The sequence below is a fragment of the Rhinopithecus bieti genome, unplaced genomic scaffold (assembly GCF_001698545.2).
Source record: "Rhinopithecus bieti isolate Rb0 unplaced genomic scaffold, ASM169854v2 scaffold_6710, whole genome shotgun sequence".
Classification (NCBI taxonomy): domain Eukaryota; kingdom Metazoa; phylum Chordata; class Mammalia; order Primates; family Cercopithecidae; genus Rhinopithecus; species Rhinopithecus bieti.
The window spans coordinates 3,248,882-3,267,984 of NW_016805362.1; the positions used below are offsets into that span (position 1 = coordinate 3,248,882).

At 39.4% G+C, this 19,103-nt stretch overlaps 1 protein-coding gene across 8 annotated transcripts in view; it reads left to right on the top strand.

Annotated features, from left to right (window-relative positions):
* CCDC126 (coiled-coil domain containing 126) overlaps window positions 1-16,540 on the top strand; it is a 44,553-nt gene extending 28,013 nt beyond the window's left edge. For 6 of the 8 annotated variants that reach the window (XR_001885668.1, XR_001885670.1, XR_001885669.1 and 3 more), the window contains one exon: window positions 14,757-16,540. Coding sequence is in view for 4 of the 8 variants with exons in the window: in XM_017872298.1 (XP_017727787.1) it covers window positions 14,757-14,941 (185 nt within the window). In the remaining 4 variants the exon portion in view is untranslated. The remainder of the gene's footprint in view (window positions 1-14,756) is intronic. The other 2 variants (XM_017872300.1, XM_017872301.1) reach the window with 2 other exon arrangements.
* Window positions 16,541-19,103: the final 2,563 nt, after the last annotated feature.

Consider the following 19,103-nt stretch of genomic DNA (forward strand, 5'->3'; position numbering starts at 1 on the left):
CCACCGCGCCCGGCCAGGAGAATAATTTTTGATAAAGTCTTGCCCTGTCACACAGGCTGGAGTGCAGTGGCACGATCATGGCTCACTGCAGCCTCAACCTCCTGGGCTCAAGTGATCCTCCTGCTTCAGCCTCCCTAGAAGCCAGGAATACAGGTGTGCACCACAACACACAGTCAGGTTTTTTTTTTTTTTTTTTTTTAAGAGATGGGGTCTTGCTCTGTTGCCCAGGCTGAACTCAAACTCCTGGGCTCAAGCAATCCTGCTTCGGACTCCCAAAGTTCTGGGATTACAGGTATGCGCTACCATTCCCAGCCTGGAGAATAATTTAATGTTACTATTTAAATGTTCTTCAGAAAATAATAGTTTAAAAATTATTGTTCTTGCACACAAACCCAGCAAAAATTTTCCTTAGTAAAATGAGCAAGATTAAAATTTATTTGATTCATTTTAAAAATATATACTTTATTATATAAGTAATGAATGTAAAACAGTGTTATATGCATTTTCAGAAACAGGCTATTGAAGATTATTTTTTATAGTTTGAAGAAAACCAGTTTTAAAAATTTCTTACACCAGGGACTTCCAGGAAAATGGAGATCCATCCTCATCTATGTTACCCATCTCTCCCCTGTTCTTTCCTTCCAAATGCAACTAAAAGCCTTGGACATTTTATATAAGACTCTGGAGGAGAAAAAGTCAGACAATCTAGGGACCTCAGGAGACCAGGAATGACACAGTGGTATGTTCCCTGTGTGTATTTCAGAGTTGAAGCTAAAGAAGTCAGCAACCTAGATACTGCCAACAGACGAAGACATAAAAAGGCCCAACAAAAGCCTGTTCTCTCTAGCCAAGAAAAGGCAGCCTAGCAAGTCAGAAAACTTGTAGACAATAACAGCTCTCCTCTAGCCAAACATCACAGAAAAAAACTATTGCTACACTACCAGCTACCTGATCAAGGGCCAAGTGGTAAGCCTAGACTTTTATCCTTGTGGGGTTACAGTGAGGCATACAACATTCCTGCCATGGAGGTGTTAGAGAAGGCAGTAGGAGCCAGAAACGTCACCCCTGCCAGCCAGGAGTGAGAACTATCTCCACTGTACTCATGGGACCGGTAGAGACCACATGGAGAACCAGGACTTTACCTCCACATGGCAGTAATGAACTGTTCATCTCTCTTCCCTCTGGTATGATGTCGGGGGAAGCCTGCAGAGAGTCAGGACCCTCATTGTCCCCAGTGAGTATGAGACCATCCCCACCACACTGTCAGTGGAGAATACTTGGGGACCTGGAACTCCCATCTCCACCCAGCGGGAATGAGGAGCCCACCACCCTTGAGTATCATGGAAGCTGAATGGGGCACCTGGACTTCTGCCTCTGCCTGGCAGTAACAAGTTGGCACCCCTCCCCCGCCAGAGTGGTGTTAGAGAAAACCACCTAAAACAGGAGGTTTAAATAAGGTCCAGAGTCTCATAATATGAAAATGTCCAAATTTCAAACACAAATCACTTATACTAAGAACCAGGAAGATCTCAGACTGATTGAAAAATGACAGTGACTGCTATGGTTTGAGTGTATGTGTCCCTCCAAAATTCCTATATTGAAACCTAATCTGGTGGTATTAGAAGGTGGAGTCTTTGGGAGATGATCCTGTCATGAGGACTCTACCCTTGTGAATGGGATTAATGCCCTTTAAACAGAGGCTTCAGAGAGCTGCCTTGTCTCTTCCACCCCTCTGCCACCTCAGGCCACCTAGAAGACACCATCTGTGAGGAACAGACCCTCAGCAGATACCAAATCTGCTGGCCCCTTGATAGTGTACTTTCCAGCCTCCGGAACTGTGAGAAATCAATTTCTATTAATTACCTAGTCTATGGTGTTTTGTGATGGCAACCTGAATAAGCTAAGACAAGGACATATTAGAATTATCTGAAAAAGATTTTAAAGCTGCTATGATAAAATTTCTTCAATGAGCATTTAATGAATTTGAAGCAAATGAAAAAGACACCTTCAAAAAAAAATAGTCTCAGGAGAAAATAGAACATATAAACAAAACCAAATGGAAATGTTAGAAGTGAAAAATATAATTAAAGTAACAAGTTCAGCAAATGGACTCAACAACAGAATGGAGGGGACAGAGGAAGGAATCAGTAAACTGGAAGATAGAACAATGTGTAATTAACCTATCCAAATAACAGGGAGAAAAACAGACAAAAATAAATAAAAAGAATAGAGCTTCCAGAACCTATGGGACCATAACTAAAAATCTAACATTTGTGTCATTAGAATTTCAGGAGAGGAGAATGAGAGCAGAGCTGGAAAAGCAATCCAAAAAAATACTGGCTGTAAAATTTCCATATTTGGCAAAAGACAGATTTAAGAAGCTGAGCAAACCCCAAGTAGGATAAAGCCATGCTAAGAACTTCATGCCAAGATAACATAGTAATTAAAATTTGGAAAAAAAAAAAAAAAAAAAAAAAAAAAAGGGAAGTGACCAGCAACCAGCCTTTACCTATGAGAGAAAGACAAGTTTTAAAATTTGTACATAAAAAGTTTACATATTGACTTATGTAGAATGCTCTGTTTATCCAATTTACATATATATGACATTCCAACAATGGTGGAATACACGTTTTTCAAGAGTCCATGGAGGCAAGGCGTGGTGACTTACGCCTGTAATCCCAGCACTTTGGGAGCCCGAGGCAGGAAGATCATTTGGAGTCAGGAGTTCAAGACCAGCCTGGCCAAAAAGGTGAAACCCCATCTCTACTAAAAATACAAAAATTAGCTCATTGTGGTTGCGCATGCCTGTAATCCCAGCTACTCAGGAGGCTGAGGTATGAGAATTGCTTGAACTGGGAGGCAGAGGTTGCAGTGAGCTGAGATGGTGCCACTGCACTCCAGCCTGGGTGACAGTGAGACTGTTTCAGTTAATCAGTCAATCAGTCAATCGTCCGTGAAGGCTGGGTGTGGTGGCTTACACCTGTAACCCTAGCACTTTGGGAGGCCAAGGTGGGCAGATTGCTTGAGAACAGGAGCTCTTAACTAGGGAGACTGAGGTGGGAGGATCCCTTGAGCCCAGGAGGTTGAGGCTGCAATGAGCCATGAGCATGCTACTGCATTCCAGCCTAGGTGACAGAGCAAGACCCTATCTGAAAACAAAAACAAAAACAAAAAGTCCATAGAATATTTACCAAAGTAGACCTTGTTCTGGGCCATAAAACAAGCCTCACAAACTTTAAAGAATTGAAATCATACTGAGTATGTTCTCTGACCACAGTGTAGAAATCAATAATGGAAAGATAATAGGAAAATCTCTAATAGTTGGAAACTGGACAACATACTTCTAAATAATGAGTCAAAGAGGAAATCTCAAGGGAAATGAATACAAATGAAAATGCAACATAAAAAATTGTGGGACACAGCTAAAGCAGTGTTGAGAGGGAAATTTAGATTTATGCACTAAGTGCATAAATCAGAAAAGAGGAAAAGTCTCAAATCCATAATCTAAGCTATTAGAGAACCTAGAAAAAGAAAAGCAAACTAAATCCAAAGCAAGTAGAAAAAAGGAAATGGTGAAGATAAAAGCAGAAATCAATGAAGCTGAAAACAGAAAAACAGTAGAGAAAATCAATGAAACAAAGAGCTTGTCCTTTTAATAGGGTCAAAAAAAAAAAAAAAGGACAAACTTCTCATAAGACTGAAAAAGAAAAAAGACATAAATTACCAACATCAGGAATGAAAAAATGAATATCACGGCAGATCCTGCAGATATCAAAAGGATAATAAAGGAACACTGAACAGCTCTGTGCACATAAATTTGATAACTTGGATGAAATGAATCAGTTTCTCAAAAAACAAATTGCCACAATCCACCCAATATGAAATAGATAATTTGAATAGCCCTATAACTGTTAAGGAAATTTGCCTGGGCACGCCTGTAATCCCAGCATTTTGGGAGGCTGAGGCGGATCACGAGGTTAGGAGTTCAAGACCAGCTTTACCAACATGCCGAAACCCCATCTCTACTAAAAACAAAAAAAATTAGTCGAGCGTTGTGTCGCGCACCTGTAATCCCAGCTACTCAGGAGGCTGAGGCAGGAGAATTGCTTGAACCTGAGAGGCAGAGGTTGCAGTGAGCAGAGATAGAGCCACTGCACTCCAGCCTGGGTAACAGAGGGAGACCCTATCTCAAAAAGAAAAAAAAAAAAAGAGAAGAAACTTAATTTGTAATTTAAAAGTTCCCCCCCCACACCAGAAAAAAATCTCTAGGCTCAGATGATTTTGCTGGAGAATTCTCTCTGCAGTTTAAAGAAGAATTAGCATAATTTTATGCAGTCTTTTCCAGAAAATAGAAGGAGGAGCAATTCCTAGTTCATTTTATAAAGCTAGTTTAAGTTTATCTTGTACATCCAGTAGGCAAATACCAGCATAGAAAAAATAAAACTACAGATCAAAATTCCCCGAATATAGATGTGAACATTCTAAGAAAATATTAAGCAAACATATCAGCAGCATATAAAAAGAATTAAACACCGAAGTTTTTTTTGTTGTTGGGTGTTGTTTTTTTTGTTTTTTTTTGAGAGTGGAGTTCACCTGTTGCCCAGGGGCTGCAGTGGTATGATTCAGCGTCAGTGAAACCTCTGCCTCTCCCAGGTCAAGCAATCTCGCCCACCGCCAGTCTCCAAGTAGCTTGGTTACAGGTGCCTGCCACCATGCCTGGCTAATTTTTGTATTTTAGAAAAGACAGTGGTCACCATGTTGGCCAAGCTGGTCTTGAAGCACCCGACCCTCAAGTGATCCGGCCCGCCTTGGCCCTTCCAAAGGTGCTGGGATTACAGGTATGAGCCACCACGTCCGGCCACAAAGTGGATTTATTCCAAAAGATCGCAAAGCCTGTCTCAGGTATTCATGAAATCAACATTGTACCCCATACCATAACCAAAAATAAGACAGATTAAGGAAGGGAAAGGGTTTACGTAGAAGGGGCAACATAGGGACTAGGGTGATAGAAACTATCTCTGCATCCTTAACTCTTTACAATGTCAGCATTGCTTCTTTGTGAGTTTGTATACAGTTTTGCAAGATGTTACCATTGTAGGAAAAACTGGGCAAGGGGCATTGGAATTTGTATTCATTATTTCTTACAACTCTTTGTAAATCTACAGTTATCTCAAAACAAAGTTAATTAACAATTAAGAAAAAACCCCGACAGCCAAAATCTGTACAATGCGTGTCTTTAGTATTCCAGATATGTCTTAAGGAAAGGTCAATCTCAGAATTCATGAGATAGATTTTATGTAAGTCTACTTTAAAGCATGCGTCCTTTGGCATGGCGCGGTGTCTCCAAGGCGATAACCCAGACTTTGGAGGGCCCGAGACCGGACCGGGAACACGAGGTCAGGAAGATTTGGGCCTAACAGGTGGAAACCCGCCGTCTATACTAAAAAATACAAAAAACAGCCAGGTGAGGTGGCGGACGCCTATAGTCCCAGCTACTCAGGAGGCTGAGGCAGGAGTATGGCGTAAACCCCGGGAGGCCGGAGCTTGCAGTGTAGCGAGATCCGGCCACATGCACTCCAGCTGGCCGACAGAGCGAGACTCCGTCTCAAAACAAAACAAAACAAAAAACAAAAAACAGCATAGTTCTTAAAAAAAAAAAAAAAAAAAAAAAAAACAAAAAAAAAAAAAAAAAAAAAAAAAAGAAAAAAAAAAAAAAAAAAAAAATGGTGATTTGTATCCATTTAAGGCAAGCCATTATCTATGCATTTCCTTAGGAAAAATTGGGCTTATTTTCAGAACAACGGTATTTGTATTTAATGTGATGGAACTTATCTTAGTTCACTCATGTGATCTAAACTGCGCCTTGCAATCTGTTTTTTTTTTTTTTTTTTTTTTTGAGAGGAGTCTCGCTCTGTCCCGCCCAAAGCGGAGTGCAGTGCCAGATCTCAGCTCACTGCAAGCTCCGCCTCCGGGTTCACGCCATTCTCCTGCCTCAGCCTCCTCCGATACTGGTACTACAGGTGCCCACCACCTCGCCCGCTAGTTTATTTGTATTTTTTAGTAGAGACGGGGTTCACTGTGTTACCCAGGATGGCCGATCATCCTGACCGTGTGATCCGCCCGCCTCGGCCCTCCCAAAGTGCTGGGATACAGCCTTGAGACACGGCCGCGCCCGGCCAGTCTTTTTTTTTTTTGAGACAGAGTTTTCGCTCTTGTTGCCCAGGCTGGAGTACAATGGCGCAATCTCGGCTCATGACAACCTCCACCTCCCGGGTTCAAGTGATTCTTCTGCCTTAGCATCCTGAGTAGCTGGGATTGCAGGCATGGGTCACCACACTCAGCTAATTTTGTATTTTTAGTAGGGACAGGGTTTCTCCATGTTGGTCAGACTGATCTCAAACTCCCAACCTCAGGTGATCTGCCTGCCTTGGCCTCCCAAAGTGCTGGGATTACAGGCGTGAGCCACTGTGCCCGGCCCTGCCTTGCAATCTTAAGAAGAGAAGGAATAAAGTAATTGTTGAGTGACATAATTTATTAAGCACCCAGTGGGAGAAGGTAGCTATATTAAAAATACAAAAGATTAAACAATGAATGTACACTTAATCATAGAATTAATGAAGTCTTTGAAAGCACTTTTACCTAACAGTGTTCTCTTTGCTATGATATTTAGTTTGTATTTCTTTGGAAGCATTCTTTCTTTACTGCTAGTAGCTTCATAATAAAACTTTACACTGGGTAACTCACTTTGATAACCAAGAAGCAACTTCTGGCTGGGCGTGGTGACTCATACCTGTAATCCTAGCACTTTGGGAGGCCAAGGAGGGAGGATCACTTGAGCTCAGGACTTTGATACCAGCCTGGCAACATGGCAAAATCTTGTCTCTACAGAAAATTAGCTGAGTGTGGTGGTGGGCACCTGTAATCCCAGCTACTTGGTAGACTGAGGTGGGAGGACCTCCTGAGCCCAGAGGTTGAGGCTGCAATGAGCCGAGATTGCACCACAGCACTCCAGCCTGGGCAGAGACAGTGAGACCCTGTATCCGAAAAAAGAAAAGAAGTGATTTCTAAATTTTCTTGCTCGCACCATTAAGCTAATATGTAGTGGTGGCAAAGTATTGATTTGAATTTGAAAAGTATTAATAAGGAAAAGTTTTTGACTTGTACAATGTATATTAAACACTTCTGTGTCATTTTGCATTTTGCAACAGTTTTATTCCTTTTGTGTGTACATACAGGTTTATCTATTTAGACCTGCGTCTCTACTAAATAGATTTGAGACAGCTGACATTAAGAGTACAAACCAGAAAACAATATTTAGGTATAAAAAGGTAAAGTACGGCCAGGCCTGGTGGCTCACGCCTGTACTCCCAGCACTTTGGGAGGCTGAGGTGGATGGATTGCTCGAGCCCGGAAGTTCGAGAATAGCCCAGGCAACATGATGAAATCCTATCTCTACAAAAATTAACCCAGCATGGTGGTGTGTGCCTGTAGTCCCAGCTATTCGGCAGGGAGTGGGGAGGGGGCGCTGAGGTGGGAGGAAATCATTTGAATCCAGGAGGTCAAGGCTGCAGTGAGCCATGATTGTGCTATTGCACTCCAGCCTGGGCGGTAGAGCAGGACCCTGTCTCAAAAAAAAAAAAAAAAAAAAAAAAGATAAGAGACATATGACTTAAGTAGGGGGTCTGCAAGAGCCTGTGTGCTTATGTTTGTGCCAGTCATGTGGCTGGTGGCCCTCAGATTTATTCCTTACCCTTTCTCTGTTCTATTTCTCAAGGAAGAGTGAGTGATTCCAGTAGGTGGCATTTTCCAAGTTCCCAAATCAGCTGGCTTCTGCCTGGGTTCAGCCAGTGGGAGGTATGGAAGGAATTTGGAAAGCAGGAAGAAGGGAAGGTATTTTTCCCCCTCCCTCTCTGCTTCAGGTGGGGTCTCTGGCAGAGCCCATGATTGTTTTGTAGTGCTACCTTCTGCCAGACAGCCTGCTTTGGTTCTGTTTTTCCACAAGGTGAGCTTGGACTTGGCCTCTGGTAAATCACTGCGTTCTCCCTCTGTTCCATAGTTCAAGGGATGATAATGGCTTCCTGCTGTGCCTTACAATCACTGATTATGTTTAGCATAGTTAGAATCTTTTTATACCCAGTATCTTTAGCATATTTAATAGCATCATATACCCTTCTTTTGATTTTTGTGTGCTATGAAATAATCAGGCTAGGTTTATGTTTTTATGTGATTTTTTTCCCCTTCTTAAACTATTTGATCTTCTCCCAGAATAAGGAAGTTAAAGTAGAAACAGAGCAACCTTAAAGTGGTTTATTTTTTAAATTGGATCCTTCATTTCTATCTCAGTGATGATGCTACCTACCAAACATGTGAATTAGACCTTCAGCAAATGTTCATTTCAAACATTTGTCGAGTGTCTACTGTGTGATGAAGCACCCTAAAAGGATAGATATGACAGGATCTCTATTTCCAAGTTGCTTTTAGGGGTTCAAGGTCTAAGATAGGGAAGGGGTTCTTACTGCTAGCACCTTCAGTGATGGAGCTTTATGGGGGAGAGTATTATAGATGCACATATAATATTAATACAAGCATATAATTCCCTTAAAGATGTCGTCTCATGTAAACATAAAATTGTATTGTGAATGTAGAGAAAGGAAGATATTTGGTATATTTGAAAGAACTCCAAATTCAACTAAGTGATTTTATATCATGGAGGAAGGCAGATATAATCTCTTCGTCTCTTTTTTTTATAATATTAAAATAGTCGATTTTAGAAAATTTAAAAGCTCTATATTTAATAATAATTTAGAACATTGTAAAGTTATCATATAGTTGTTTCTCATTTATCCTTTTTCTTTAATTGCCAGTTTCTAACCCTGACTGAAATAAGTGATTAGACTGTACCTTTATAATTCTCACACCTCAGTTTAATGTCAAACCTCCAAGGTCTTTAGCTTCATTTCATTAATGTGTTAAGACTGTCCCCTGCCTGCCCATTTTAGGTTGCTACTTCTTTTAGTATTATAAAGGAGTGATTGCCATGGAAAAGGAGATCCAGGATTTATGATTTAGTCTTAACTGCTGAAGAGTTTTAAAAAATATGATTATCTCCTGTTTACCAAATACTATTGCAACTCTTGATTGAAAGGTATTAATAAATAAATGTCCCCTCTCCCAATGTTTTATTTTGAAAATTTTCAGCTCTACAGAAGAAATTTAAAAATTGTATGGTAAACATCATATATCTTTCATCTAAGCTCACAATTGGCTAACATTTTTTTTTTTTATGTCTGCTTTTTCTTTTCTTTTATTGAGATGAAGTCTTGCTCTGTTGCCCAGGCTGGAGTGCAGTGGCGCGATCTCAGCTCACTGCAACCTCCACCTCCCAGGTTCATGCAGTTCTTCTGCTTCAGCCTCCAGAGTAGCTGGGACTACAGACATATGCCACCACGCCTGGGCTAAGTTTTTTGTATTTTAGTGGAGATGGGGTTTTACCGTGTTGGCCATGGTGTCCAGGCTGGTCTCGAATGCCTGACCTCAAGTGATCCACCCTGCCTCGGCCGCCCAAAGTGCTGGGATTACAGGCGTGAGCCGCCGTGCCCAATCCTCTTTATATATACAAATATCTATGTTTATTTCTTTTTGGTACCATCTGAAAGAAGTATATGTCATGATATTTCATTCCTGGGTACTTCTTGCTGAAGGATTTTTGTAAATGTTTTTCTTGTATATCCCCTTTAAACTAGAATGTTGAGGTGTTCATGATGAATGATGCCAGAGATGCACTGCTTGGTAAATCTCATTTTAGCATAAGACTTGCTCCAAATAGTTTCCCCCTCACTTTATATTACATTTCTATTTTTATAAGTATTTTTTATCACCCTCTATCACAACCGCTATCGTAGTACTACTCCTTTCTGATACCTTTTTTTTCCCACTTCTAAACAGTTGTAAAATATTGATAACATAAAATTTGCCATTAAAATAATTTTTAAGGCTGGCTGCAGTGGCTCACGCCTGTAATCCCAACACTTTGGGAGGCCGAGGTGGGCGGATCACCTGAAGTCAGGAGTTTGAGATCAAAGACCAGCCTGGCCAACATGGTGAAACCCTGTCTCTACTAAAAATACAAAAATTAGCTGACCATGGTGGCGCACGTCTGTAATCCCAGCTACTCAGGAGGCTGAGACAGGAGAATCACTTGAACCTGGGAGGTGGAGGTTGCAGTGATCCGAAATTGCTCCAGTGCACTCCAGCCTGGGTGACAGAGTGAGACTCCGTCTCAAAAAAAAAAAAAAAAAAAAAAATCAGGGGCGGGGCACAGTGGCTCACTTCTGTAATCCCAGCACTTTGGGAGGCCGAGGTGGGTAGCTTACCTGAGGTTGGGAGTTTGAGGCCAGCCTGACCAACATGGAGAAACCCCACCTCTACTAATAATACAGAATTAGCCAGGCATGGTGGCACATGCCTGTAATCCCAGCTGCTCAGGAGGCTGAGGCAGGAGAATCACTTGTACCTGGGAGGTGGAGGTTGTGATGAGCCAAGATCGTGCCATTGCACTCCAGCCTGGGCAACAAGAATTTAACTCTGTCTCAAAAAAAAAAAAAATTGTTTTAAAATATGCAGTTCATCAATATTCATTATATTCACAGTGTTGTGCAGCCATCACTACTGTATCTTTCCAAAACTTGTACCACTCCAAACAAGAAATCTGTAACATCTGAGCAGTAAATCTTTATTCCTTCCCCTGGTCCTTGATAGCCTGTAGTCTACTTTCTGTTTGTATACATATACCTATTCTACATATTCTATATAAGTGGAATTGTACAATATGTGATGTTTTGTGTCTGGCTTATTTCACTTACCATAACGTTTTCAAGGTTCATCTGTGTTATAGCATGTATCAGAATGTCATTCCTTTTTCTGGCTGAATAATATTCCATTGTGTTTACATATATACCACATTTTGTTTATCTGTTTATCTGTTGATGGACACTTGAGTTGTTTCTACCTTTTGACTGTTGTGAATAAACCTGAAATGAACATTGGTGTGTAAGTATCCCTGTGAGCTCTGAGTCCTTGCTTTTGATTTTTTTTTTTTTTTTTTTTTTTTTTTTTGAGTATATACCTGGGAGTGGAATTCCTGGGTCATATGGCAATTTTATATTTAAGTTTTTGAGGAACTGACAAACTATCTTCTACAGCATCTGCACCATTTTATATTCCCACCACTAATGTGTGAGGGTTTCAGTTTCTCTGCATCCTTGCCAACACTTATTTTTCATTTCTTTGGTGACAGCTATCCTAGTAAGTGTGAAATGGCATCTCATTGAGTTTTGGTTTATATTTCCATAGTGGCCAGTGATATTGAACATCTTTTCATGTACTTATTGGCCATTTGCATATCTTCTTTTGAGAGTGTCTATTCAAGTCCTTTGCCCATTTTAAAACTTGATTGATCTTTTTGTTCACGAATTGTAAGAGATCTTTATATATTCTGGATAGTAGATCTTTATCACGTATATGGTTTGCAAATGTTTTTTCCCCTTCTATAGGTTGTCTTTTCATTTTCTTGATTAATGTCCGTTTATGCACAAAAGTTTTTATTTATTTATTTATTTTTTATTATACTTTAAGTTCTAGGGTATACATGCTGCATAACGCTGCAGGTTTTGATTACATATGTATATTTGTGCCACGCATTTGGTGTGCTGCACCATCAACTCGTCAGCACCATGCATTCATCATTTATATCATGTGTTAACTCCCCAATGCAATCCCTCCCCCCCTCCCCTTCGCCCATGATAGGCCTGGGTTGTGTGGATGGTTCCCCTTCCGGGAGGTCCAAGTGATCTCATTGTTCAGTTCCCACCTATGAGTGAGAACATGGCCGGTGTTTTGGTTTTCTGTTCTTGGTGATAGTTTGCTAAGAATGAAGCGTTCCAGCTGCATCCATGTCCTACAAAGGACGGCAAACTTCATTCCTTTTTTTTATGGCCTGCATAGGTATTCCATGGCTGTATATGTGGCCCACCTGTTTCTTAATCCAGTCTGTCACAGATGGGACATTTGGGGGGTTGATTCCAAGTCGCTTTGCCTATTGGTGAATAGGTGCACAATAAACATACGTGTGCATGTTCTTTGTAGGTAGAATAATTTATAATCCTTTGGGTATTATACCAGTAGTGGGAGGGGCCTGGTGTGCATATGGTACATCGCTAGTTCTGGGCATCCTTGGAGGAATTGCCATACTGGTTTTCCATAATGGCACTTGAACATAGTTTAACAATCCCACCAAACCAGTGGTAAAAGTGTTCCATATTTCTAACCACATCCTTCTCCAACAACACTGTTGTTTCCTGGCATTTTTTAAATTGGATTGCTCCATTCTAGCTGAGTGGTGAGATGGCATAATCTCAATTGGTGGGGTTTTATGATTTGGCATTATCTCTGGATGGCGAGTTGATGATGCAGCATTTTTCATGGTGTCTGTTGGGCCTGTAATGTATATCTTGTGAGAATATTTGTTTGTTTTCTTATTAGGTGGTTTGCCCTTTTTGAATGGGGTTGTTTGTATTTTTTCTGTTATATGTTGTTTGAGCTTCTATATGTAGACGTTCTGGAATAATTAGCCGCTTTGTCAGATGAGTAGAATTGCAAAAATTTTTTTTTCTCTCTCTCTCTCTCTGGCTTCGGTTGCCTGTTCACTCTAGAATGGTAGTTTCCTTTGCTGTTGCGAAGCCTCTTTAGTTTAATTAGATCCCATTTGTCAATTTTGGCCTTTGCTGCGCGGTTGCTTTTTCGGTGTTTTTAGCATGAAGTCCTTGCCCATGCCATATGCCTCCTGAATGGTACTACCTAGATTGCTCTTGCTAGGGTTTTTTATGGTATTAGGTCTAAACATTTTAAGCTCTCTAATCCATCTGAATTGAATCTTCGTAATGAGGAGCTAAGGGGAACAAGGATCCAGTTCTCGCCTCTCTCCACTATGGCTAGCCAATGGTTTCCCAGCACCATTTATTAATAGGCGAAATCCTTTTCCCCTATTTCTTGTTTCTCTCAGGTTTTGTCAAAGATCAGAGGGCTGTAGATGTGTGCGTATTATTTCTTCGAGGACTATCTGATTTCTGTTCCACTTGGGTCTATATCTCTGTTTTGGTACCCAGTAGCTATTGCGCTGGTTTTGCTCTCTCGCTCGGCGCTCTCGCTCCGCTCTCGTCTCTCGCAGTCAGGGTAGCGCGACGCTCCAGCTTTTGTCCTTTTTTGACTTTAGATTGTCCTTGGGCAATGCGGGTCTTTTTTGGTTCCATATTGAACTTTAAAGCAGGTTTTTTCCCACAAAATTGATGAAGTTCAATTTATTTTCTCTTTTGTTGCTTGTGGTTTTCTGATAGAACCATCAGCACATTTATCAGTTGTTAGATGATTTCTCTCCTGGTGATCCTGAATTAGGGCGTGGGCTGATTTTTTGGTACATGATCAACAAAAATAACAGTATCCGTTGTCACTAACTGAGTACCTAATACATGCTACATGATTTTGGGAAACCTGAGAAAGAGAATTCTAAGGCAGAAAAGCCTCATAATTTTATTCTTGCCAAGTAAAGTTTACTAAAACTCCATAACATTACAAAGAGGTTAGAAGATACTGTCTTCCCCACCTTTTTTCTGTAGGAACTTTAAGTCAGAACTACTGCTAGTGTCCTACTGCACTGAACAGGTCCCTGGCATTTGCACTGGACCCTAGGCTCCCTCACAACTCCATCCCTGTAGAGGTTCTCTATTTCTGTATTTCATGGACTCTCTTACTTAGCTAGCTTTTAACTTTACCGGCTTAGTCTGTGTTATTTTTTATTTTTATATTTTCGAGATGGAGTCTCGCTGTGTCGCCCAGGCTGGAGTGCAGTGACGCAATCTTGGCTCGCTGCAAGCTCTGCCTCCCAGGTTCAAGGGATTCTCCTGCCTCAGCCTCCCAAGTAGCTGGGACCACAGGCGCATGCGACCACGCCTGGCTAATTATTTATATTTTTAGTAGAGACGGGGTTTCACCATGTTAGCCAGGATGGTCTCAATCTCCTGACCTTGTGATCCGTCTGCCTCGGCCTCCCAAAATGCTGGGATTACAGGTCTGTGGTATTTTTTACAAACTGCTTAAGAAACTCAAGATAAATGAATTACTCACAGCAGGACTAACGTTTTGAACCAGACTTTGAAATCTATTATATCGCACTGGAAAAGTGAGAGTTTCCCCCACATTTACAACTCCAAAATTCCTTTTGGAAACTCTTTGTAAATGATGCTGTTGATTTAAAAATTAGGGCCAGGATCAGTGGCTCACACCTGTAATCCTAGCACTTTGGGAGGCTGAGGAGTGTGGATCACCTGAGGTCAGGAGTTCAAGAGCAGCCTGGCCAACATGGTAAAACCCCATCTCCACTAAAAATACAAAAATTAGCTGGGCATGGTGGCGGGAGCCTGTAATCCCAGCTACCCAGGAGGCTGAGGCAGGAGAATCACTGGAACCTAGGAGGTGCAGGCTGCAGTGAGCTGAGATCATGCCACTGCACTCCAGCCTGGGTGACAGAGGGAAACTGTCTTAAAAAAAAAAATAGGCTTTTCCTATTTGTAGTATGAGTGCATTCTCTCTAGTACATTTTCTCTAGATGACCCAGTAGTTGTCCACCTCTTTCCTTCAAACTGTAAAAACACAAAAATTAAGAGCTCTATTAATGTTTATTTTATTCTGATTTTTTCCCCTAGCGGATCTGAAAAGAACAATTGCTGTCCTTCTGGATGACATTTTGCAACGATTGGTGAAGCTGGAGAACAAAGTTGACTATATTGTTGTGAATGGCTCAGCAACCAACACCACCAATGGTACTAGTGGGAATTTGGTGCCAGTAACCACAAATAAAAGAACGAATGTCTCAGGCAGTATCAGATAGCAGTTGAAAATCACCTTATGCTGCTCCATCCACTGTGGATTTTATCCTATGGCAGAAAAGCTTTATATCCTATGGCAGAGTAATACTTTACAATAAAAGCTCTACACATTTTCAAGGAGTATGCTGGATTAATGGAACTCTAATTCTGTACATAAAAATTTTAAAGTTATTTGTTTGCTTTCAGGCTAGTCTGTTCAATGCTGTACTATGTCCTTAAAGGGAATTTGGTAATTTGGTTGATGTGATAAGCAGGTAGGTGAGTTTTGTAGAAATCTTTTGTGTTTGAGATCAAGCTGAAATGAAAACTCTGAAAACATGGATTCATTTCTATAACATATTTATTTAAGTATATAACATGTTTTTTGGACAAGTGGAGAATATTTAATCATTCTGTCATTTGTTCTCAATGATGTAACTGTTAGACTAAGGCTATTTGAAAATGTGCTTATTTCTAGTACTATATTTTGTTGTTCCAATTATGAGCAGAGAAAGGAAATATAATGTTGGAAGTAATGTTTTGAAATCATGACCCAAAGAATGTATTCATTTGCACTATCCTTCAGAATAACCGAAGGTTAATTATTGTATATTTTAAAAAACTACACTTATAAGAGTATAATCTTGAAATGGGTAGCAGCCACTGTCCATTACCTATCATAAACATTGGGGCAATTTAATAACAGCATTAAAATAGTTGTAAACTCTAATCTCATACTTAAATTTTTCTTATATTCTGAAGAATAAAATATATTTTTATGATGAGAGTAACAATAACTAAATTATTCATGATTTTTCACATACATGAATGTTCTTTTAAAAGTTTAACCCTTTGAGTGATGCTATCAGGAAAGCACATTATTTCTATATTTGGGTTAATTTTGCTTTTGTCCAGGAAGAAGGGATTTGGGAGACGAATTCTTGAGGACTTTAGCCAGATGTACATAATAAAGGTACTTTTGTGCTGCATTAAATTGCTTGGAAAATGTTAACATTATATTATATAAGAGTATCCTTTATGAAATTTTGAATTTGTATAACAGATACATTAGATATTCATTTTATATAATGGCCACTTAATTAAGAACATTTAAAGTATAAACTATGAAGATTGACTATCTTTTCAGGAAAAAAGTTGTATATAGTACAGGGAACCCTAATCTTGGGTAATTCTGGTATAAAACAAATTATACTTTTATTTAAATTTCCCTTGTAGCAAATCTAATTGCCACATGGTGCCCTATATTTCATAGTATTTATTCTCTATAATAACTGCTTAAGTGCAGCTAGCTTCTAGATTTAGACTGTGTAGAATTTAGTTTAGATATTGTATTGTTCATTATTATAATATGCTACCACATGTAGTAGCAATAATTATAATATTTTATTAAAATAAATATGTGAAATATTGTTTCATGAAAGACAGATTTCCAAATCTCTGTTCTCTTCTCTGTACTCTCTACCCTTACGTGAAGAAATTAATTATATGCCATTGCCAGGTAGAAGTTTGGAATAATTGTTTAGTCTCTCCTATTAGATGTGGACATTTTGTTTTGGGGTTTTTTTTTTCAGGGATGAAATAAAATATATTATTTCTACCTACAAAGTATTACAGGCTTTTTTCTTTAATGTTGGTTGTGCATTTAATAAATGATAAATAGTTAAAAGGAATATTAAGAAAATTTTGGTTTTGTTTCAATTTCAGATAACTTTTCAAAAGAGAAAACTGAAGGTTACCCATTAGTGCCTCTCATTTGGTACCTAGGGTAGGAGAGTCTGAGTGCAGAGAGAGATTGGAGAACTAAGGCTTGACTTCTTAAAAATCAACAGTAAACTGATAATCTGAAATGGGTAGCAGCCACATTTACAAATCAACAGTAGACTGTTGATTTTAAGAAGTCAAGCCTTAGTATTTATATCTTCAGTTAATCTTAATTTGGACATTAGCACAGAGGGCATCATTAAAGGTACTAAAAACTTGCAAACTTGCATCAGGGTGTTTTTGGGTTTACTTTAAGCAAATATATGAGTTAAAAAGTAATTTAAATATTATTTCAGGTAGTTAATGATAGATAACTTAGGTCTCATTAGTTTTCAAGAAACACGTATGATTTTGACTCTGGAGTTACATAGACTGCAGAGACTCAAATCTGCTTTTTTATTGATCGTATTACTTATTTTGAATTTATAGAAATCTGTCTCATCTCATTTAGTTATGCCTTGGAAGCCCAAAGTGTTAGCAGCTTACATAGGAACCTCTCACATACAGTTTTGGTTTAAATGTAAACAATGTTCTGTTTTTAACCACACACTTTGAGCTGAGTAGCTATTAATATAGTTACCATTTTTCCCCCTTTCTCTTACAGAAGTATCTACCTGAAAAGGGAGCATGATGTAATGAAACAGACCAAAAAATATATAGTTAATTGAAACCATTTTTCTCCCATAATTAAAAGCCCTGAATGATTCTTAAGAACTTTTGTTTAGGGAACTGGTATTGCTCATGTAGTCTCAGCTACTCAGGGGCTGAGGCAGGAGGACTGCTTGAGCCTGGGAAGTGGAGGCTGCAGTGAGCCATGATTGCACTACTGCACTCTAGCCTGGGCGATACAGCAAGATCCTGTCCCAAAACAGTAACAACAACAACAAACCAGGAGAAACAATGAGAATATAGAGAAACACAATGGGAAAAAGTCTGAAATCTTTCTACCCAGGGATAACTACTGTTGATATTTTAGTAGATAAATGTGAATCTGATCTCCCCTCCCTACACTCTCTAGTGACTTCCCATTTCTACTTAAAATCCAAAGTTCCCACTGTGGCCTTCAAAGGCCTAATGTGCCCCTGGATGCCTCCTGACCTCATTTCTTACCACCCTCTTCCTTCCCAATTCCTGTTCAGTCATACTGACTTGTCCTTCCTAGGACATACCAAGCATGCTTTTGCCTCAGTAACTTCAAACATGATATTCCTCTACCTGCCACCACTCTCACCCACAGATAACGTCATGGTTCCCTCCCAAACAGCATTCAGGTGTTCATTCAAATGTTACTTCTTAAGGGAAGTCATCTTTGACCACCTTCCTAAAATACTAGGCCTCAGCACGCTTAGCCATTTTACTTTTCTTTGTAGTTCTGATATACTCAACTTTAAATGGTATATTAACTTATTTTGTTTTCTCTCGTGTTTCTTAGAATATAAACTCCATGGAGGCAAGGACTTCATTTTGTTCATTTATGTAACCTGGGTATTTACAACTGTGTCTAGCTCATAATAGGTACCCAATTAATATTTGTTAATGAGTTACTAAACCCATTCTATACTTTTTTGCTTTGTGCATATATACATATGTTTTAAAAATAATATACATTTTTATACAATATAGGATGAATTTCTAAGTCAGCAAGTAAATAACTTTCATAGTTACTCCATTGTGTGGCTATATCACATTGGTATATCTTTCACTTAATTATTAAGCATTTTGGTTGCAGAGAAAAGATTTAGCCCGAGGTGTGAGACAAGTCTAAAGAGAAGTGGGAAGTCTATAATAGAGTGTGGGGAGGGGAAATTAGACTCACACTCACACTCTTTTATTGCTTCATGCTGTTACTGTTATTTTAGATGTTGGAGGTAACATAACAAAATATGATTAATACCCATATGGGGGAAGACAGAATGGTGAAATATCTCCATTTGTATTGATATATAAGGACATAGAAAATCCAAAATAGGTGTTCATCCTCAGACTTTGTTTTATATCAAGAGCAGCAGGCTAGAAGCATTTTGCAGCATAGGGAGAAGACAGAATAAAATGTACAATGGCTAATTCATAATTTTGTTTGAGAGTGGGGAGGAGATTGAGTAGTGGTCAGATTTTTGCTTGAATCAGATTGAGTTTGTTGCTTTTGGTTTAAATGAATCAATAATACTGTGCATTTAAGTAAGGAAGTTAGGACATGAAGATTTAAAAAATATTATTGTTCTTCAGATGTTACCAGTATCAGTATGTTTCACATATCTTTTCAGATGAGTTTCGGACCTCCATTGAGTCCTTCGTAGGGCAAGTGTATGTAACTTCACACTGCTTTTAAGTTTTGGTTAGCAGCATTATCTATTTGAATAAATCACTGTTTTAACTTAATCTTCTTTGGTGCTTAATTCATCC